The sequence below is a fragment of the Schistocerca nitens genome, chromosome 1, assembly GCF_023898315.1.
Source record: "Schistocerca nitens isolate TAMUIC-IGC-003100 chromosome 1, iqSchNite1.1, whole genome shotgun sequence".
In the NCBI taxonomy this organism is placed as follows: domain Eukaryota; kingdom Metazoa; phylum Arthropoda; class Insecta; order Orthoptera; family Acrididae; genus Schistocerca; species Schistocerca nitens.
This window is the reverse complement of record NC_064614.1, coordinates 754,014,776-754,038,639: the sequence shown is the minus strand read 5'-3', so window position 1 is coordinate 754,038,639 and position 23,864 is coordinate 754,014,776. Positions and strand designations below refer to the sequence as shown.

At 39.5% G+C, this 23,864-nt stretch overlaps 1 protein-coding gene across 12 annotated transcripts in view; it reads right to left on the bottom strand.

Annotated features, from left to right (window-relative positions):
* LOC126260787 (aspartyl/asparaginyl beta-hydroxylase-like) overlaps positions 1 to 23,864 on the bottom strand; it is a 231,451-nt gene that overhangs the window by 29,120 nt on the left and 178,467 nt on the right. For all 12 annotated transcript variants that reach the window (XM_049958181.1, XM_049958127.1, XM_049958155.1 and 9 more), the window contains 3 exons: positions 15,410 to 15,493; positions 4,601 to 4,838; positions 4,421 to 4,526 (listed from right to left, as the gene is read on the bottom strand). In XM_049958181.1, the coding sequence (XP_049814138.1) occupies positions 4,421 to 4,526; positions 4,601 to 4,838; positions 15,410 to 15,493 (428 nt within the window). The remainder of the gene's footprint in view (positions 1 to 4,420; positions 4,527 to 4,600; positions 4,839 to 15,409; positions 15,494 to 23,864) is intronic.

Here is a 23,864-nt window from a genome sequence, read left to right as displayed (position 1 = left end):
TGGATGGATGTCTGCCTATTACACATTACAACCCTCTTCAACTGTCGGCGGTCTCTTGTCAGTCAACAGACGAGTTCGGCCTGTATGGTTTTGTGCTGTACGTGCCCCTTCACTTTTCCACTTCACTATCACACTGGAAACAGTGGACCTAGGGATGTTTAGGAGTGTCGAAATCTCGTGTACAGACATGTGAAACAAGTGACACCCTATCACCTGACCACGTTCTACCAGGTGAACCGGTATGAAATGAGCGTTTTTTTGTGAAAATAAAACACTAATTTTGAATTGAAAAGTGAAAACATTTTATTCAAAGTACTGACCCACACGCCAACAGAAATGTTCGTCTTTTGAAGCAAACCAATCAGACACCCAATTTTCGACTTCTTCATAGGAATCGAAGTGTTCCTCAGCCAATGCGTGTCCCACTGATGAAAACAAATGGTAGTCAGAAGGGGCCAAGTCTGGTGAACATGGCGGGTGGGGTAGCAGCTCCCAGCCAAGTGTTTTGATTGCATCCTGAACCAGTTTTGCTATGTGTGCAGGTGCATTGTCATGTAAAAAAAATACTTTGCCATGTCTTCTGGCCCACTCTGGTCTTTTTTCGATCAATGCATAGTTCAAAATGATCATTTGTTGTCTGTAGCGATTAGTATTCACAGTTTCACCGGGTTTTAGATGCTCATGATACACCACACCTTTCTGATCCTACCAAACACAGAGCATTGTCTTCTTGCCAAATCGATCTGGTTTTGCAGTCGATGTTGATGGTTGTCCCACATTAACCCACAATTTTTCCTGTTTATGCTTCTTAAAATAAATCCATTTTTCATCGCCAGTAACAATTCAATGCAAAATTGATTTTCTTTCATGTCTTTGAAGCAGAATTTGACTAATGGTTTTTCAGTTTTCCATCTGTCTTTCATTCAATTCATGTGGCACCCATTTTCCACACTTTTGGATCTTTCCCATAGCTTTCACACGGTCAGAAATTGTTTGTTGTGCAACATTTAGCATTTCTGCCATTTGCTTCTGACTCAAAGTATCATCTTCATCCAATATTTCTTGCAATTCGGCGTGTTCGAACTTTTTTGGTGGTCTTCCACGTTCTTCATTTCTTACACCTAAATCATTATTTCTGAACCGTTTAAGCCATCTTTTGCATGTTGCTTCTGATAGAGCACGATCATCATATGCCTCGACAAGCATTTGATGCGACTCTGCAGCACTTTTTTTCAAATGAAAACAAAAATTTAATGCTTTCCGCAAATCATCACTTTCTGGTACAAAATTCGACATTGTTAACACGATGAAAACATATGATGTTTTTTGTTCCATGACTTTATGTATATCAAATATAAAAGATAAATAAATAAATAAATAAATTAAGGCTCGTTCACAACAAATTTTCCCTATCGACACATTTGTATCTTAACGCTCATTTCATACCGGTACACCTGCTAAGTCTGTAAGTTTCGCGGAGTGCCCCATTCTGCTCTCTTATGATGTCTAATGAATACTGAGGTTGCTGACATGGAGTACCTGGCAGGAGGTGGCAGCACAATGCACCTAATATAGAAATCGATTGTTTTTGGGGGAGTCCAGATACTTTTGATCACATTGTGTATATTGAAGCAATATGTCCTTGTGTACCTATTCCACTGTCAAAAATTTATTCTACACATCCTTAAAATCTTTATCTTCATCTCTGATATCTAAAACTTCTCCCAATGTGTGAAATCTTTTCCTTTGGGTACACTTCTTGAGATTGTTCCTTCTTTCATGTATTACACTATTCCTATTACCTTCTGCTTTTTTTTGGCCATTTTAGTTTTATGTGAAAGTAAGCTTTCTCAACAAATGTCGCAGCTGAAATCTTTTTGAGTTAGCTGCCAAGTAACAGCATCATTTTGAAGCACTAGTACACGCTCCCTACTTGTCACCCAAAAGCAAAGTTAAACTGTTTGCTAGTTAAATGTGGACTGCAGCTAGTGAACTAGGACAATCAAATTAATTTATTTCAGAGGTAAGCAACATAAAATTTTCACAACTTATGTAAATTTGCAGAAAAACTCAAGCACATGTGAACCCGTTAAAAATTATGGTGTTAAATTTAAAGTGTTCACATAGCAGAAACTCTTACCACACTTCACATACAATAAAACTACAACACCATGATGATCACTGAATACCTGAAAAGGAAACATTACCAACTTCATTTTATATCTTGAGGAGAAAAAAAGGACATATGCAAGATATCACTTCTGACAACTGATCCCACATGTAATTTGTGCCATGATTCTGATAGCATGCAGTTATGATCTTCTGAAAGTACAGCTTATAAACATTCCAAGTGCACCCGTTGTTTTTCAGCTGTGCCACCACACAACAGCCACCTAATGCCCAAGTGTGAAGTGCTGTGCAATGGAGTGGCAACGTTTTACAATTTAATCATGCCAATGATGTTTAAGAGTAGCAGATCTCGTGCACATGTACTTCGTTTTTTCAGTGGCAGCTTGAAAAGCCAAAGCAAAAATGCACAACAGCGAAGTTAATACAGTAATTCAATATCATTAAACTATTACTTTAATGACACGTTCACTTAAACTGCATTTGTAAGTCTCAACACTAACAGAGCTCACGCACTAGCTACAGGTTATGAACTGCACAGTTTGACATAGTAAAAGAAGTATGTTACCGATGTCAAACAGTGTTTCACAAACCTCTTACTCCACTATATGGTACTTCACTCTATGGTATTAGATAGCTGCAGTGGAGCAGGTCAACTGGCAAACAACCATTGTGAATGAAAGTTTGGAAGCTGTACTTTTATGAGAGATAAAGACATTTAAGTCCAATTTCAGTACTTTCAATTTAGCATATTTGTAATACTTAGGGAATTACTCCTTTGTTGAAGAAGAGCAGCAGTCCTGCTGCAGCCCATGGGTGATTTAAGACAGTGTTAAAAAGATGTATGTATATTTAACAGTGCCTAAATCAGCCATAGGCTGGAGCAAGATTGCCATCCTTTTTCCACAAATCTGAGTATTAAAAATACGGTCAACGATTGCAATTGCAGAAATTGGACATACACCATGTAACAAAGCAGGTGGACTCCCACCCTTCCCCTTCCACCCTTCTGCCTGAAGGAGCCACTAGCTCCAAAGCTTGCTCAATTACAATCTTTTATGTGTGCTCTGGCACCGGGTAAGTAGATTTTTTCATCTATACTGTAACAATATATTTATTTTGTTATTCCTAGTTATAGCACATTTATACAGCTAACATTGGAAATATGTTAATAACTTTTGCATTCATTTAGTTTCAGAGTAATTAGCATTATTATCAAAAATATTGTTATTGAAGTTGGATCCCATATTTTGGAAAAATAGATAGCTAATTCAGTAGCTATTATTATTGTTTCTCAAAGTTCACATTCGGAAGACTCTCTCTCCAATAATCAATCAGGAATGTTAATGTTTAATAGTAATTTGTAAAAAGACAATGGACAACAATATCTGAGGGTGCTGTTAATGATTGTAAACTTATAAAAGGAACATATCAGGAGCTATTTTACTCACTGTGTGGAAGGGTATAATGTGAGTAGCATCTGTCTAAAAATGTATCACAGACAAGTTAGCATAAATTACAATTTGTGCTATGTGCAGAGTTTATCTAAATTTTGCATCCAGGAGATATTTCTGTAATTCAGCGACTGTTTGGAGTAACAGACTGTGAACTTGCAATAAATCTCAAAAACCGTGTTAAGCTTCAATAATGCATTCCGCAAACTGTGACAATAGTACTGAACTGTGAACTGTGCTATTTCCAAATTATTCTTACTGAGCACAGCATTTTCATTTTGAAATGACAACATACTGGAAGGAAAGTGTAATTAATAAGTGAATCAATGATAAACTTGCCACAAAAAAACTATTGGGTCACTTGAGTGTCAAATTACTTCACTTGAACAATCATTATTATAGAACATCAGTCGAGTGTAATATGTGGCTACCCTTTATCTGTGCATAAATTATAGTGAATGAGAGACTATCTGGCCATGAACAGTAGTGGACAACAGCATTTGAAATAGCCTACTTTTGACAATCACTTTTCAGCCAGATTCAGTGGATGTACAGCTACTGGACGCAAATTAGCACAGGTAAACAGGGTAATGTTACGACCTCTCTTATTGTCAGGTTCACCATTATGTTTACATACCTACATACTAGAAATATCGATTGTTTAATTTAATCAGGCATGTTGTTTTACGTTAAATGAATTATGCTAGCTCCAAATCAGAAGATACTGCTGATGTCTACTGACACATATGGTTTCATTCATCAACTTTTTATATTCTGACACTGGCTTTGAACTGCACCAAAACCTAAAAAATCTCATACAAGAAATAAATAATGTTTACCTGTTAATCATTAAGTATGTCACAGCAAGCTGATTTTGATAAGCTGGGTCATCTGGAAACCTTGCTATCAACAATTTATGAATTGGGACAGCTCTTGCATGTACACCTGGAAAACTTCCTACATAAGTGATCATTGAAATCATACATTATATTTTTACCTATTAAGCAGTCAACATTTACCTCTGAAACGCATCCTGTCAATGCAGCGTTCAGCAGCTAAAATGAAGAGTTTGTCTTTTACACTGCTCAGTCCCGATGTCACCTTTTTGTAAGCATCAATAGCTTGTTCCAAAATGAAGTTACTCTTCTTCTTTGCAGCAAGCTGATCAAGGGCAGTGGCTTTTCCATACCAGGCTCTGGGTGAATTTGGGTGTGATTTTAGGATTGTATCGTATCTATGAATGGCAACCTCAGGATTCTGGTCTCAGAGAAGTTCAGGGAAAGAGATCAAAATTTTAACATCCAGGAAAGGATAAGACTTAAGTGATTTGAAGTGAACATATCAAATGAAACAAAATCAGAATGTTAGTAATCACACCACTGATATAGCATACAGCAAAAATTAGGAAACAAAACAACATGCATTTGCATTTCTGCTTAAGATCATCCTGATTGTAGCTCTGTAGATAATACTGTTAACAAAGATCATAAAATGCTCTTAAGTTAAAGGAAAAAGCAATATCTGCCAGAGGCTCTTCACAAAATCCCTAAGTAAGTATCCTAGAGCAGTAAACACACCTTAAACAATATATAATATGGTCTTGTTTGTGGGTGCTTAAAAATAAGTTTAAAAAGTGTGTTGACTACAAAAGGTTACTAAAGCAATTTTACCATACAAAAATCATCAAAAAACTTAAACACACATTTTTCCTACTCATATGAGAAATCAATTACAATATTATTGACACACTAAATATTAAAAAATATCCTATAAGTAAATAATTATAATTTAATGAGTGTATCATCAATACAATGTACAAACACTAGCATAAAAAAATATCCGATATCATTTCTTATTCTCTTGACTGCTTCTATCAATGCCACTGACAATCTCACACACACACACACACACACACACACACACACACACACACACACACTAAATGGACATGCAATGGAACTAGTCAACTTTGTATGACTGCGTCTGCAGGATTTGTCTAGCTAATAAGAAAGAAGCAAAGACATTACTGCAAATTTAGTGGCATGCCACACACGTAAATGCCCATGTAAATATGTAAGTAATGATTAAAAACCAACTAAAAAATAAACAAAAACTGCTCCAATTGCACTGACAGCAATGTGTTACTCACACATAATGATACTTTTTGTACAATATTAAGAGGGATTCAACTGTGAATCAAGGTCTTAAACTAATACAAAGCAAATGTTAAAAAGCAAATGGGAGAGGGACAATGTCAGGAAAGAATAAGATAAGAGACGGAAACATTGGGTTAGAAGTTTAGATCCTACAACAAAAGAAAAAAGAAGACTTGTTTTATATCTTGTAAACAACACAGAAACAGAAAAAAACTACTCTTTGAAATTATGGAATCTAAAAATGCTAAATAAAGGTTTACAGCAGAAATATGCTCCATATCAATGCAAACAGATATTGTAAATCAATTTAAACGATAAGCCCTTTCTTCTAATTATGAAATTATCATCCAACATGACAACATTACAAGTGAAGTTGTTCATGCAAGTGGGCCATGATATCACAAATTGAGTCACAGTGACTTCTCGTTTCATCAAAAATGTGTTGAGGTTTTGGGCTTAACGAAAACTATTGGGAATTTCATGAATGGGTGCCACTTCAGACCCAAACTCAAAAGAACTAGAGGTGCATCTTTTTCATGAAAGAAGATGTGACAGTAACTGTGTTCTTGCATGTATATTGCAAACTGCTACACAGTTTCTTCAGCCCAGTCTGGATGAAATTGCCTTAACGTATGGTTTCAGGAGAATATTACCGTCCCACATACTTTTTATTTACTCTCCCTTCTCAAAGACATTACAAATAATTATATGATCCTATGGGGTGACATCGATTGGCTGGTCTGGTCACCTGATTCGAAAACATTAACTGTTTTTTCACTGTGAGAACACCTAAAAGCCTGGTTATCTGACACACAACCCTGCAACTATTACTGTTCATTGCCCCACTGCCACAGAACCCATGGTGATCCAAAAAGCCATTTGTTCTGCTATTTACTTCAATGCTGTGTTATTTGTGATCAATGTCTTTAATCTTTGATATTTGCTAAACAAATGACATGTTTGTTAACAACAAAATGGGTGTGTCATTTTGTTTGATATTTTTAATACACTTCAATATTTCCTGCGGCATGATGCATTATGTTCTGAAGTAAAAAAACAGGTATATAAATAATTAAATATAGCACCATCGACCCAAGTCATGTTCATTCCACTCGCAACTAATCAAGAAGTGAGACACTTGCACAACTATTATAACCTTTGGATACTAACCCAAAAGAAAAGTTTTAGAAACCATAACAGACGTAACACAGAATGTACTGATGTACCTGATCCACAAAAGCTCTTTCTCTGAGGAAGAGGAAGGTATTAAATTAAAGATAAGATGTTTTTACAGTAAAATATAACTGCTTAAAGATAAACGCTGTGTGTGTGTGCATGAGAGAGAGAGAGAGAGAGAGAGAGAGAGAGATAGATATTGATGATAATGATGATGATCGGGTTGTGGGGCGCTCAACTACACGGTCATCAGTGCCCGGTACAAAGTCCCAACAGTCTCACGGTCCAACAGTCTCACGGTCCAACAGTCTCACGGTCCAACAGTCTCACGGTCCAACAGTCTCACGGTCCAACAGTCTCACGGTCCAACAGTCTCACGGTCCAACAGTCTCACGGTCCAACAGTCTCACGGTCCAACAGTCTCACGGTCCAACAGTCTCACAGTCCAACAGTCTCACAGTCCAACAGTCTCACAGTCCAACAGTCTCACAGTCTCACAGTCTCACAGTCTCACAGTCTCACAGTCTCACAGTCCAACAGTCTCACAGTCCAACAGTCTCACAGTCCAACAGTCTCACAGTCCAACAGTCTCACAGTCCAACAGTCTCACAGTCCAACAGTCTCACAGTCCAACAGTCTCACAGTCCAACAGTCTCACAGTCCAACAGTCTCACAGTCCAACAGTCTCACAGTCCAACAGTCTCACAGTCCAACAGTCTCACAGTCCAACAGTCTCACAGTCCAACAGTCTCACAGTCCAACAGTCTCACAGTCCAACAGTCTCACAGTCCAACAGTCTCACAGTCCAACAGTCTCACAGTCCAACAGTCTCACAGTCCAACAGTCTCACAGTCCAACAGTCTCACAGTCCAACAGTCTCACAGTCCAACAGTCTCACAGTCCAACAGTCTCACAGTCCAACAGTCTCACAGTCCAACAGTCTCACAGTCCAACAGTCTCACAGTCCAACAGTCTCACAGTCCAACAGTCTCACAGTCCAACAGTCTCACAGTCCAACAGTCTCACAGTCCAACAGTCTCACAGTCCAACAGTCTCACAGTCCAACAGTCTCACAGTCCAACAGTCTCACAGTCCAACAGTCTCACAGTCCAACAGTCTCACAGTCCAACAGTCTCACAGTCCAACAGTCTCACAGTCCAACAGTCTCACAGTCCAACAGTCTCACAGTCCAACAGTCTCACAGTCCAACAGTCTCACAGTCCAACAGTCTCACAGTCCAACAGTCTCACAGTCCAACAGTCTCACAGTCCAACAGTCTCACAGTCCAACAGTCTCACAGTCCAACAGTCTCACAGTCCAACAGTCTCACAGTCCAACAGTCTCACAGTCCAACAGTCTCACAGTCCAACAGTCTCACAGTCCAACAGTCTCACAGTCCAACAGTCTCACAGTCCAACAGTCTCACAGTCCAACAGTCTCACAGTCCAACAGTCTCACAGTCCAACAGTCTCACAGTCCAACAGTCTCACAGTCCAACAGTCTCACAGTCCAACAGTCTCACAGTCCAACAGTCTCACAGTCCAACAGTCTCACAGTCCAACAGTCTCACAGTCCAACAGTCTCACAGTCCAACAGTCTCACAGTCCAACAGTCTCACAGTCCAACAGTCTCACAGTCCAACAGTCTCACAGTCCAACAGTCTCACAGTCCAACAGTCTCACAGTCCAACAGTCTCACAGTCCAACAGTCTCACAGTCCAACAGTCTCACAGTCCAACAGTCTCACAGTCCAACAGTCTCACAGTCCAACAGTCTCACAGTCCAACAGTCTCACAGTCCAACAGTCTCACAGTCCAACAGTCTCACAGTCCAACAGTCTCACAGTCCAACAGTCTCACAGTCCAACAGTCTCACAGTCCAACAGTCTCACAGTCCAACAGTCTCACAGTCCAACAGTCTCACAGTCCAACAGTCTCACAGTCCAACAGTCTCACAGTCCAACAGTCTCACAGTCCAACAGTCTCACAGTCCAACAGTCTCACAGTCCAACAGTCTCACAGTCCAACAGTCTCACAGTCCAACAGTCTCACAGTCCAACAGTCTCACAGTCCAACAGTCTCACAGTCCAACAGTCTCACAGTCCAACAGTCTCACAGTCCAACAGTCTCACAGTCCAACAGTCTCACAGTCCAACAGTCTCACAGTCCAACAGTCTCACAGTCCAACAGTCTCACAGTCCAACAGTCTCACAGTCCAACAGTCTCACAGTCCAACAGTCTCACAGTCCAACAGTCTCACAGTCCAACAGTCTCACAGTCCAACAGTCTCACAGTCCAACAGTCTCACAGTCCAACAGTCTCACAGTCCAACAGTCTCACAGTCCAACAGTCTCACAGTCCAACAGTCTCACAGTCCAACAGTCTCACAGTCCAACAGTCTCACAGTCCAACAGTCTCACAGTCCAACAGTCTCACAGTCCAACAGTCTCACAGTCCAACAGTCTCACAGTCCAACAGTCTCACAGTCCAACAGTCTCACAGTCCAACAGTCTCACAGTCCAACAGTCTCACAGTCCAACAGTCTCACAGTCCAACAGTCTCACAGTCCAACAGTCTCACAGTCCAACAGTCTCACAGTCCAACAGTCTCACAGTCCAACAGTCTCACAGTCCAACAGTCTCACAGTCCAACAGTCTCACAGTCCAACAGTCTCACAGTCCAACAGTCTCACAGTCCAACAGTCTCACAGTCCAACTGTCTCACAGTCCAACTGTCTCACAGTCCAACTGTCTCACAGTCCAACTGTCTCACAGTCCAACTGTCTCACAGTCCAACTGTCTCACAGTCCAACTGTCTCACAGTCCAACTGTCTCACAGTCCAACTGTCTCACAGTCCAACTGTCTCACAGTCCAACTGTCTCACAGTCCAACTGTCTCACAGTCCAACTGTCTCACAGTCCAACTGTCTCACAGTCCAACTGTCTCACAGTCCAACTGTCTCACAGTCCAACTGTCTCACAGTCCAACTGTCTCACAGTCCAACTGTCTCACAGTCCAACTGTCTCACAGTCCAACTGTCTCACAGTCCAACTGTCTCACAGTCCAACTGTCTCACAGTCCAACTGTCTCACAGTCCAACTGTCTCACAGTCCAACTGTCTCACAGTCCAACTGTCTCACAGTCCAACTGTCTCACAGTCCAACTGTCTCACAGTCCAACTGTCTCACAGTCCAACTGTCTCACAGTCCAACTGTCTCACAGTCCAACTGTCTCACAGTCCAACTGTCTCACAGTCCAACTGTCTCACAGTCCAACTGTCTCACAGTCCAACTGTCTCACAGTCCAACTGTCTCACAGTCCAACTGTCTCACAGTCCAACTGTCTCACAGTCCAACTGTCTCACAGTCCAACTGTCTCACAGTCCAACTGTCTCACAGTCCAACTGTCTCACAGTCCAACTGTCTCACAGTCCAATTTTTTTTTTCACAGTCCACTCTACCCACTGCCACGAGAGCAAAACACAGCGAGATATCTGGACTTTTATTTTTCTTTTACATTGTTTGTAAATGGTGAAGCAGTATTTTATGGGTGGTATCCTCTAGATTTGCAATACTCCTCCTCCTCCTCCTCCACTACTATGTACGAGAGCGGTTCAGAAAGTAACCTCCGATTGGTCACAGTGTGGGTTGTGGGGGGAGTAGCGACGCCATCTGTGCGTTCACGCACTCAACAGGTCAGTCGGCATCAAGCCGTGGTCGAGTGAACGTCGTACCTGCGCTAGTTTAGTTTTTGTGGCAGTTTGAAATGTGTGCTGCAATAGAAAACCCCGCCAAATGTGAAGTGCGTGCTGTCATAAGGTTTTTTACAGCCAAAGGATATTCTGCAGCAGCTATTCATCGTGAGCTTTGTGCCGTGTACGGACCAAGAGTTATGAGTGAAGGAGTTGTCCGTGAATGGGTACGTTTATTTAAAAGTGGACGAGAAAACGTTCATGATGAAGAGAGGAGTGGTAGACCATCATTGGTGACTGACGAACTCGTTCAGACAGTTGATGCAAAAGTTCGTGAAAATCGACGTTTCTCAATGTCGGAGTTGTCTACTGGTTTTCCACAGATTTCTAAGACTCTCTTGTACGAGATAGTGACAGCAAGATTGGGTTACCGTAAGTTCTGTGCACGATGGGTGCCCAAAATTCTTACCGACCACCACAAACTCAAAGAATGGCCTCTGCATTAGACTTTCTGTCACATTATGAGGACGAAGGAGAACCATTGTTAAACAGAATCGTGACCGGTGACGAAACCTGGGTTAAGTACGTGAACCCTGAGACAAAAGAACAATCAAAGATGTGGGCACATTCAAATTCGCCTACCAAACCAAGAAAAGCCTCGCAAGATTTTTCTGCCAAAAAACTGATGGCAACGGTGTTTTGGGATGCCAAAGGGGTGTTGTTGGTTGAATTCATGGAACGTGGTACGACCATTAATCAAGACGTATACTGTGAAACAATAAAAAAGTTACGACGGGCTATACAGAACAAACGCCGTGGTATGCTGACTTCCGGTATCGTTTTTTTGCACGATAACGCCCGTCCTCACTCTGCTCGCAGAACAACGGCCCTTCTTGAGTTCTTCAAGTGGGACGTTATCAACCATCCACCTTACAGCCCAGACCTGGCGCCAAGTGATTATCACCTCTTCATGCATTTGAAGAAATGGCTCGGGTCACAGCGGTTTGATGACGACGAAGAGCTCCAAGATGCGGTCACAGGCTGGCTCCAGGCACAAGCGGGTGATTTTTATGCAGAAGGAATTTCAAAGCTTGTGAAGAGATACGATAAGTGCCTCAATCGCTATGGAGACTATGTAGAAATATAGTGCGAAGATGTAGTTGTAAGATGTATATATTAAAATATTTTTATTTAACTTGGTGTATTTTTTTAAATCAACCGGAGGTTACTTTCTGAACGGCCCTCGTATAACTGCGAAGTTCTTATGACTTCCTACTCTCCCATTCTCAAAAGTTAATCACATTGCAGCTAACATACTTCAGCATAGAGCGACATGTAGATACTGTCTATAGCACCAAAAACTATTTGTTTGCTCTGCAACTCCTATTGATCTAAAGATGTTCAGTAACTGGAAAAACAATTATCACCGGGGAAACTTAAGACCATGAACTGTCATAAAAGAATTTCAGTCCTAAGTACTGTTCTTCCTTACATTCCCCAGAATGATTATCACAAGGCTGAAAATTTCCAAAGGAAACATTACAAGAGCTACAAGATGATTTTGGTCACCACTGTGGGGTGGCTATGCCTTCACTGCATTCAAGTGAACCAATACACGTGATACATGAAATGTATTCGCAGTTGCAAATACGGACAACCATCAGCTGTGTAACTGAATGATATCAATGAAAATTTGTGCCAGTCGAGGACTCTAACCAGGATTTACAATACACAAGATGCTTTTAAGCTGTTGGAGACCACAGGTCACTTATATCAAAAAATAGAAAATATTACTGAATATTCTCTGAAATACTGACATTTGAGATAAGGCTTGCTCTATATTGTGGAAGTGGCAGTAGCTTTGTGAACTTATACAGTAAAATAGGAAAGAATTTAAGCACTATCCTTAAGACACAACTTCATATCTAGTTTTACAGGGTGTACATGCAAAGGAAAAAAAAATTCCCAAATTTTTCCTGGATAAAAATATACTTTTTACCGGATGAAAGTGCACATTTTTCTGGATTAAAATATCCCTCAGAACTGTAAAACTTATCAATTTCTTGAGTGGTAAATGTTTAAACACCACTTCCCGGCACTTTATGAAACCTAGCAAAAAAATAACACATTTTGGAAAATTCTTTGATGCGCAGCAACATGTACGCTGCATATTTTCATATTACGGAAGTATAAATATGAATTCTACAAAACACAGCGTGTTAGTTTCTGAAGCACTGAAATCCAGATTGTGATCTGCTTATGTCACCCAATCATAGATCACATCATCTTATCACAGCAGCAAATGAATGTAGGTATTCAGACCATAGGATACCTGATGTAGTAACCAATAGCTACATCGCTGTTAAGTAGAGCAGATACACTAATAGGAAAATTTTTGGTTTAAATTAATTGACGTGTAGTATAGCTACAAGAAAAGTTTTGCGAATGTTACCCTTTAAGATATATCGAACACAGCCATGCCAGTAAAAGTTTAAATGATGACATAAATTTCTTGTCTTCCGGGTCCGAAATTCTTCTAAGTGGCTGGTCTTCAAAATGTTAAGCTCTGAATGAGAGTCAATCACACTGTGATTTAACAAATTCATTGCACATTCTCACACATAACATAACTCATCTTGCCTAAACGGAAATTTACTTTAAGAGTAACATTTCTCACACCGCCACTTGGAATATTTTCCCACAACCTGTTAGAAGTGTAAACTTTTGTGACATCACACTCATCAAAAGCAGATGTTATGAAGTATTGCATAGTCTTTGTCCCGAAGTCTTGGATACAATTTGCTGTTGGCAAGCACTTATGCACACAACAGCAAGCACTTATGTGCACACAGTGTTTTGTAGTAAGTTTTGCGTTGGTGTTTCTCTATCGTTTTATGTTTTATTGCTGCAGCATTATTGTACAGTAATGGGCTAAAGTAAAATTCTTTGTTAGAATATCAGTTCTTATCAGTCAAAATTACAAAAATTTAAATCAAAAGACAATGAAAAATTCCTGGAATTCTAAAAAATTCCCAGTTTTCTCCCAAATGAAAAATTTCCCAGGTTTTCCCCAGATTTCCCAGGCGTATACACCCTCTTTTATGTTACAGACAAAAGGTCTGTATTTTAATATTTTCCATTATATGGATTAGAGTTAGCAAGTATTAAGTCATCCATTATATTTATTTATCATACAACCACATTAAAACAATGAAAACACACAACAGAGAATTTCAGGAATCACACTCTCACCATCTGACAGTCCATTTTCCAGCATAAGCTGGTTATCCGATTGGCAAGAACAGTCCTCATCCTTCATCCTAATGGATATTCAGATGACATTGCACTTCACAACTACTATCTGGAATGATGGCTTTTTGTCCAAATGGTTTAACTCAGTAACAGCTGTTTCACACGTCAAAGTGCACCTGTTTAAGGATTTGGGTATGTACAATCAGAAGACGTGAATGTGACTCTTGAAACAATTTTCTGTGCATTTTCATTGTTTTAAAATGGTTGGGTGCTAAATAAATGTAATGAAAAATTCTAAAATATGTTTTCCTCTTAATTCAGCACACATGCCAGGTTTAACTTCTAGCTTGAAGGACAGGCGTGTTGGAGTCTCTGCTTACCGACAACTTGAAATGTACTCATGAACTTGCCATATGAAAATGGAAGTGATAGCTCAAAACTGCTCAAGGCGGTAAAATAAAGCTGTTTAAAAGTATTTATGGCTGGTTGCATTATCCATCAAATAACAGCCAAGAAGAACAACAAGATCCAGGATGAATACGGTAACATTTGTTGAAGATTTGTATTCATGTCACACACTGGTTCCCTACCACTGTGTGGTAGAATACTATCACTGGGAAGTGTAGTTTGACTCTCACCATAAGCTTACAGTTATCTAGTTTCAATAATGTTCCGAATGTTATTTTCTACATGTTCATCTGTTGGCATTTGTAATGCACTAGTGACTTGTGCATCACTGTCATAAGGACCACATCAAGATAACAATACCTTCAGAAAACCATCCATCATGCTTGGGATAGGCCTTTATTAGTTGTTCTTCAGAAAGGTGTATAATAGACAATAGTTAAAACTTAGGCCACCAAGAGACTATTCCAAGCATGTAGACTGGGAAGCAATGGCAGAGCCCACATTTATGGAGTGAAGATTCAGTTTAATGATCTGAGGTCATTTAGAGACTGAGCTCAGGCTGGGATTAGGGAAGGAGAGTGACCATGCCCTTAAAAGGTACCACCCTTGCATTCTTCTTAAGTGAATAAGGAAAAAAATACAAAAAAACTATAAATACTGTCAGTATCATAATTTCGACACCTTTCTTACCATATTAGAGCAAGTGCTTATTGAGACCCAGCTGTACACTTCTCCTTGTCTCAAACTGACCAGTGCGTTCTTAATTCAGTCCAACTTATCAACTTCATATGAAAGTGTTCGAAGTTTGTGTTGCTATATACATTGTTATCCAAGCAAAATAGTACCCAATAAAAACTCTGTCTGATAAGTCTTTCATATGTCGGACTTAAGAAAGGTATTAGATGTTAAACTTTTCCCCTATCACTAATTATTCTGTTCCCAGAGGTGGAGCACTGCTCTCTTGTGAAATGGATGCAACACGCAGTCACAAATCTCAGACACACTTCTACCCTTGCACATAATAACAACAATGCAACTCAAGTTCTGAAGAAAGTTGTTTACTGTAGCTTAGAGTTCATTGAACCTTACAGGCAGTTAAAATTGTTGCTTTAAGAGTTATTACTCAAAGCTTGATAGTTAAGTTTACCTCTTCTGCATCATCATCAGCCCCGTCCAAATCTTCAATGATGTGCCAGTCATCATCATTAGTTATATCAGCCTTGGAATAAACCTAGAGACGGGAATAATTATGTAAATGTAGCATAGTAGACATCCAAAAAACGTATTTCTTGACAAAGTATAACTAAAAGAGATTTACATTATTTTATACCTACCACATCTGTACTAAAATCAATTTTCTATGCATAAAGTACACACAAATTTTCTGATAATTCTTTCCCATAACTGTACTTCTCATAACCTTATGTAAATGTGGCATGAAAGCAAACAACAGAAGACTGATACGGCCTCAAAAATAAAATGTAAAGTAGGATGTAACTTTCTGGAAGTTTGCCTTCAACATGTAACTTCAGTTGGCATTAAGGGACTAAACAGTGAGGTCCTCAGACCCCTCTGTCAAAAGAGTTCCTCTGGAATTAGCAGCATCAGGCAGAAATTTGATGCCAGAGCTGAGAAATAACTGAAAGAGAAGTATATGGGTCAGGCCAGTGCATATGTCAGACCAGACGAAGGCTCATACATGGCTCGTCTGTGGCAAGAGAAACTCCATCACATCTGATTCCCCACCAGCCCCATTAAGAGGGGAGACAAATACAGAATAAGGAATGCCTACTAGCTGGGACATTCATAATTGTTAAAGAGAGAAGGCTAAACATGAATCACTTGGGCCAAAAATAACAAAACAAGGTGAGAGAAATAATCAGCTCAGTACATGGGGGGGGGGGGGGGGGCCTCCAGGCAAGTGACAGCCGGGGCTTTGCACGTGATGGGGGTCGTTACTCCCACAATCTTTTATAGTGGAAATGTTGCTATTCAACAGAGCACAATTGCATCTAAAAGCAATTAAAATAAAGGAAAAGAGTGGTGACCATGCCAGCTGGCAAGTGAGGGAGGGGTTAGGAAACCTCAGACCCCACATGTGACAGGAGACGAAACTACCCTAACCACGCCAGCCCACCCTGGAAGTAGTTTCACATGTTTTACCTGAGAACAAAAATCAAAAACATCGTACCTGAGAATAAATATAAAAAACATCATGGGTGAGAATAAAAATCAATTTCAAAGAGAAAAAGGAGAGCCAATTCAACTTCCTGTGAGTTGCCCATAAACATTAGAGGCAAAGAAGGTGGAAGACCATGTCTGGCATAGAGAGTCAGCTCCAGGATGTGAGCTACTGTTGGTAAGGCTCTGCAACAACAACTTGAGTGTGGCTCCAAACATAAACTTGGTATAAGAGGTGACACAGGGTGGTGGATTCCTTCCAGGAGAAATGGAAGGAGTGTTAGATGGCAATAGTCTCCTTGGTAGTGCACAGTTTATCAAAGGAGGCAATAGCCCACCAGATGTTGTTCCATCTCAGAGTTAGAAGTGATCTTCTTTGCAACCAAACAATTGCACCTGGGATGGTCAAAGAAAATGTGAGAGATGTAAAAGCATATGCTGTTCTATCCACAGTTTTAGAATAGTCAGTGCAAACGAATGTAGTGCCTCAATACTCCTGAGGAATAGATAGAAACAGATGCCAAAAGTTCAGGGGGCAACCACCTTTAGGTCCTTGAACATATCAGTCCTGTTTGTAGTCTGTGTACTAAGTAAGAGGGGTTGTGAAGGAAAATATTTTTGAGGCAGGCAGAGATACTGGCAGATGGCCTTGTCAACTGTGGATCGTTACTCCTGGAAACCACAACAATACAGAGACCAAAGGCTCCATGATTCGAGAGCCCATCCTTTCAAGCAAATTGCTTAGCGAGTATATTCCTGAGGCTAGTCACACAGTAGCTATTGATGAACATTGAGTTTTTACCTGGTCTACAGATTGGTACGATGATACTATCTCAAAACTGCAAAGGAAAACCATCTTCTAGCCAAATGTGGTTGAACACTGTAGTGATTTGAGAATTTCTGTGTAAATTCTAGAACCACTCATCAGCCTTGTACTGTCTCAAACACAATATACTAGATACGAGTGTGGGATGGTAAAATACTACCTACTATGCGTACCATGTTTGTGCGTGCAGGTTTAAAATCAGTCGCGGGAAGAAAGTAGATGCAGTGGTCAAACGGCACCGACCATTACCTGACAGGGCAATCCATAGATGTGTTAGTGGGTGTGTGTATGGAAGAACCATGGAATCCATATGCAGCTTTGTGCTTATTGTGTCACTGACTAGTGTTATGTGAAACAAGACCAGTTGAAAAAGTACTCATATAGACTCTTGACTCAGCCTTGTTAAAGGCAAGACTTTTTTTCAGTCTCCTTTTTTGAAAGTCATGGTGTCGAAAAAGACTTTCTTTAGAATGTAAATAAATTTATTTCTAACATACAACTGTACAAGAGACTTACTGAAGTTACATATTATGTTGAAAGTGAGAATTTTTATTGTGCTTGAAAGTCAAATACATCGTTGATTGACGAAACGTAAAGTTTGTATGGCTACTTATTTCACTAGTAGAAAGAGGCTTGGAAGTTCCTGTAACTAGTGTTATTCGACAGAGAAGAAGTCAAGAGAGTTTCCAGCAGCCTGCTATCCAGTGAAGAGGAGTGGCTGCAAACCCCAAGTAAGTCATCTTGTAAAGAAGTGGAATGTGGTTTGGGGAAATAAATCAGTATAACCCAGACCCACACTCACACTAAGTCATCAGAACATTAGAACGTGGCGCCCTGTGTGTGTGTGGGTGGTGGTGGTGGGGGGGGGGGGGGGGGGGGATTTTCAGTCAAAAATGAGAAAAGAAGCTGTTATGTGTTACCTTAGCAACCAAACATAATACGACAAGGGATTTACTATGGAGAAAAATTTGAATGAAAAATGGTGAAGACATGAAAAATTCACAATGATAAAACAGCAAAGAAGAAATACGCATGGAACGTTTCAACCAAGAAGATCCAGTGCGGAGAGTACACAGCTCTCACACAAGTCGCGGGGACGCAGACGCGGAAACCAACGTCCATCCGACACCGGTGGCACCAGCTGCAGTTCACCAGTGCTGACCTGCCTGCACATCCGCTCACCTATGCTACGAGAATTCTACGCCGGGTGAGCATGAAACAAAACTTCATTACTTTAGTACGAACTGGTACAATTGTAGAGTGAACTTTATTTGTGTAGTTCTCTTATTTAAAGTTAGTTTTAAATGCTTACAAACGCTAAAGCATACAAGAGTATGGAAAATATACAACATGTTGGGGAAACTCAAGACCTAGCTATGGCCATGAAAATTAGCAAAGAAGTGCCTGACTGGGCTGAGTTGGTAAATTTAATCACAGCTCAAAGTGTGACTCTAAGTAAAAAATGGAAATAAGCGTTTGGCATCATTGGCCAGGAGACCCCTTGCAGGGTACGTCCGGCCGCCTTGGTGCATGTCTTATTACATTCGACGCCTCATTGGGCAACCTGTGCACCAGATGGGGATGAAATGATGATGAAGACAGCACAACACCAAGTCCCTGAGCAGAGAAAATCCCCGATCCAGCCGGGAATCGAACCTGGGCCCATAGGACGGCAATCCGTCATGCTGACCACTCAGCTATTGGGGCGGACACTCTAAGTAAAGAACTAGGCTTAGTAAATTCTCAATTAAATACCCAGAGTGAAGCTTTAAATGCTCAGAGGGAAACTCTACATATCCAAACGACAAATTTAGGTTTGTTAAGTGCCAAGGTCGACTCTCAAAGCGAAGAATTTAGTAATCCATGCGAAGGAATGGGCACTTTGAAAACAGTTCGATGCTGTAAGTACTAAAGCAGAGAATTCAAAAGCAGATCTAAAGAATGAGTTGACAAACTCTTGGACTACTCACATTTATCATCTGTTTACCGACATTAGTCAGAAACAGAATGATACCTTTCAGGATTTGTCGGAAAGGTTAGAACTTACAATTGAGAACAATTGTAATAGTGTAGAATTAGAACATATTGAAAAGTTAGGAGCCTTTGAAAAAATGTACAATATTAAGTATAATGATGTAAGGCATGGGTTGTATACTTTGCAAGAGTGTGTAGATAAGCAGAATGAGTTAATGCGAGTCATTCAGTCGCAAAGTACAGGTGTCAACCCACGGGTAGATAATGTAGAAAGAAATTTCAAAGAGAAAATAGCTAACTCTGATATTATAAATGTAATTAGTTTGGAGGAACAGTGTGGGGAAATTATAGATTGAAAAGTTGCCGAGAGAATAACATCCAGTAATGTATCGCCTATCCCTTCTTCTGAACTTAATGTTACCATGAAGGGTATAGACGACCTGTAGAAAGAAATTAAGCTTATCCAAGATAAAGTAGAAAAAAGGGTACCTTCACCTAACATTGTGTGAACTATAATCCATTCATCATCAAGAATAAACCTGATGTAAACATTGAACTATGTATTCTTCCGCGTTTGCTGGAACCTCATTGGATTTCTGTTTCACTTGGGACTGCTGGCAAGCTGTCTCGAGTACTTTCAAGTACGATAATAAGGGTACCTTTTGTGCTGTATGTTATGCGCACATCAACTTAGCAATATTATGGGACAACAGCGTGCATTGAACTTTGGACAGCACTGACCGCAGACGAGCAGAGGATCAATACAGCTTCGAATGTCTTCTAATTTTTAAGCAGAATGAAATAATACACTGAAAAGCTCCCACAATACGCAGCTTAGACGACTGGACGAAAACCGCAACACGTTATTGTGTTTAGCTAATGTACTAATTACGTAATTAAACTCAAGAATGATGAAAATTCCTGACCGAACCACAGGGTAATTTTTCTGCATTAAGCTGTGTGTAACGTAAGAGAGTGTTGAAGGATTTCACCATATAGTTAAATATTGAAGCCACTGAAGGTATTACTTATAGCCAGTCGTCTGGTAATCTCTTAGCTCCTTCCTTATCCGAATCCGAGAAATACATTTCATTTCTGGAAGTGTCACATGCTACGTTGTTAATGAGCCTATCAACAACAGAATCCACAAAACCAACCAAGAGCAGCATTTTCTCTTCATTTATGACGAGTCGTTCTATATCCCGCCAGCATTTGGCAGTGACGTGTGAAAAAGCTGTGTGTGTGTTAGTTCCAGTATGCCTGGGAGCATAACAGACTTGTTACTTCTCAGTCCAAATCTCTCAGCTTGGCTCCAGATCAGTTCTGTTGGGTTCATAATGTAATGGTGCAGTAGCAAATGTAAAACTGCAGTATTTGTATGATGTGCTCGATGCTGCGAAAATGATTGTTTTTCGTGTTTCTACGATACTCATCTATCCCTGTGGTATAAAACGATGGACATAGTCCAAACAAAGAGGATTTGGTTATTCATTTTTGCCTTAAAATCGAAATTGTTATGTTTTCTTAATTTAAACAACTTTTATGAACAGTCTTTCATAAAACTTTGATAATTAAGAATTTGTATTTGAAATGCAAACAGAAATTTCGCGTCTAATATGTAATTAGAAACAAGACGACGTACATTACTTATAAAAAATGATGAGTTTTACGAGATGCAGGTATTTCAAACTGAACAAGAAAAAAGAATGACAAGGGATATTGGAACCAACGCACGAATAACCGCCTCGACATCATATCTCGTCACCCTACCGACTGCGCTACACATACAATGTGGATTTATTAGTCAACTGCATTACACCCTTAAATTTATGAAAAACATTAAGAACAGCCTATTTCTCGGTACTTTTTCACCGTGTTCCATGCGCACATTCCACTACGGAACAGAAAGCAGCCTCAGCCATTTTCATACTACGCATTAACAGCGTGACAATAAGAGCACAATGCTGCGGAGGCTGTGACTGTACAAGATTTTTGTAATAAAAACTACATAGCTACAGCATGATTAAGAAAAACGTCTATGGCTGTTAATACATTTGAATATCTTAAAGTTTCATTTAACGTAACTTAGTAATAATATATCTAATACGTAAGTAGGACCTACTTCCAGGGGCATAACACCACCAGTGCAGGTGTGCTACGGCTTCTAACCAATCATCACGTTTGTGTTTGTTTACATTAGGTTTATTCTAATGATGAAAGGGATTATAGTGAAGCTGTGACTGATTTACAATGGAGAGCTAACTCAGGGTTATCGAGACAATTCCCTAAATTTAAGCCGGACAGAGATGTACATCCAACCCATTTCTTAGAAAGGTTTAACCAAGCATTACCAAAAAATTGGGAAGATTCTAAGAAGATCGAATTTTCTGTGGGGTATCTTCTAGGGGATGCCTTAGAATGGGGTACAGTAAATATTGAGAATTTTTCCTCTTGGGAAGACTTTAAAACCAAATTTAAAGAGAAATACTGGTCTTCCAGTGCTCAAGAAAAGTTGGTTATCAGATCCACGGGACCCAAAATATTACAATAATACTTGGGGTACTATGAGGAAATATCTCGATTGGAATTTAACATGAGCAAAGTATTTAGATAAACCCATGGAAGAAGAGGGATTGGTATGTATTTTAATTAGACGATTGCCCATTTATGCGAGAAAAGATTGGAAAATGGTAGAAGAGTTGTTGTCTTTTGTTGATGCACTTGATGCAATAAATAAGGACTGCAACGAAACTTTACACCAAAGTGAAAGTTAGAACTATAAAATGAATAGCGGGAATAATTTTAAAAGGCATGAGGCAAACTTATCAAAAGTACAACAGTGCAATAAGAAAAGTTGTAACGGTAATTATCAAAAGAAGCATCCACATTCAAATTTAGAGCCAGTAACTTCTCAAGAATTTGTACCGAGTAACCAAAAGACACAAAATAGGAATGTAGTACCTAGCGCCCAGGTCGTGGACATATATTAGGAGGCCCTATTCCATATAAGTATGTCAACTTTACGCACAAAATACCCACAAAGGAATGGTTGTTGCTTGAAGAACCAAGCTTAGCTACTAATAACCCACAACCTATAATAGCAGGTACAGTGGAAAATTCAGAGGTTAACATATTTATAGATTTGAGAAGTGAGGTATATTTATCTCAAATGCATTTTATAATTCGAAACAGAATAAACAGTACATACCGTATTGCCAGTGACTGGAGTATACATAATTGGGATAACGGGAACAAAAAGTAAACTTGTAAGATACGAAACTCAGGTGAACTGCAGTATTGGAAATATGTTATTTAGTCAAATGCTGTTGATAGAGAATATTAATAGAGACGTACTGTTTGGTTTGGATTGGTTGTTAGAGTTTAAAGTTATCTCAACCTTTGACGAACATCATCTTTGTTTTGCTAAAGGTGGCAGTAGATGCTGGACACCTTTTGTAACAAATAGTCACTTTGAGGAACAAACAACGGAGCACCAGTGTCCAAGATTAACAGCTACAGCACAATTATCACCAAAAATCGATAATGTTGATCAAGGAACACATCTAACTGATATACAAGACTATCAACAAAGACGAGATTTGTATAAAATTTTAATGGAGTACGAAGTGGTATTTACCAATTGTCCAGGTAATATCAGCGACTATATTTGTATGTTCAAAATCAAAGTTGACACCCCATTCTTTTGCAAACCATATCCAATACCAGTGAGTTTGAAGGAAGCAGTTCGGGACGAGATTAACAAAATCATTGATAATAATATTATAGAAGGAAGTTCCATTGTAATGAATGATCGTCTAGTAGTGGTGAAGAAAGCTACAGGCAGGGTACGATTAGTCTTAGATGCTCATACATTGAATCGACATACAGATACGGAGAGGGACCGGCCAATTAATACTGATGAATTGTTATCCAAATTTGAAAAGGCAAGATTCTTTAGCACGATGGATTTATCCTTTCTGATGAGTAGTTGATTACTACACAGCAGGTTGATGTGCCGGATGCTTTTCCTACAGGAATACAATATCAAGAAACGATACGTAAAAGGTTCCGAAAATATAGTACCTGGTGCATTATTGAGGATACCCACAAGAATGGATGACTTGAAACGTACAGAAGGGCCTGGCGTTATTTTTGCCATTAATTTTATGTCAGCAGAATATCTGAACATCACGGTAAAAAGAGATGGTTCAAAGAATAACAGAGAATATCCATCATGATCCTTATTTCACAGAAATATTTTCTGTGTGTATCCATAACACATTACCTCCTAATCAATTGGTAAAATGGAAAATTGTAGATCATAACTTGTTTTGGAGAGGCAGTGTAACATCACAGCATTGGCGTTTGTGTATTCCGAAGACGAACTTGTATAGTATATTCACACAATATGGACACTTCAGAATCAAAAAATGCATATCTCATATGAATAAATGTTATTATTTCAAGAAACTAGGGCATAAAATAGTGTCTTTGATTAGAACCTGTGAAACTTGCCAGAAAGTAAAAGAGAGTAATACTCACGTGAAATACAGAATGTATCCTATTAGCCCTAAGTCATTAACACAACCTTACAGAAGCAGATTTCTTTGGACCAATTCCA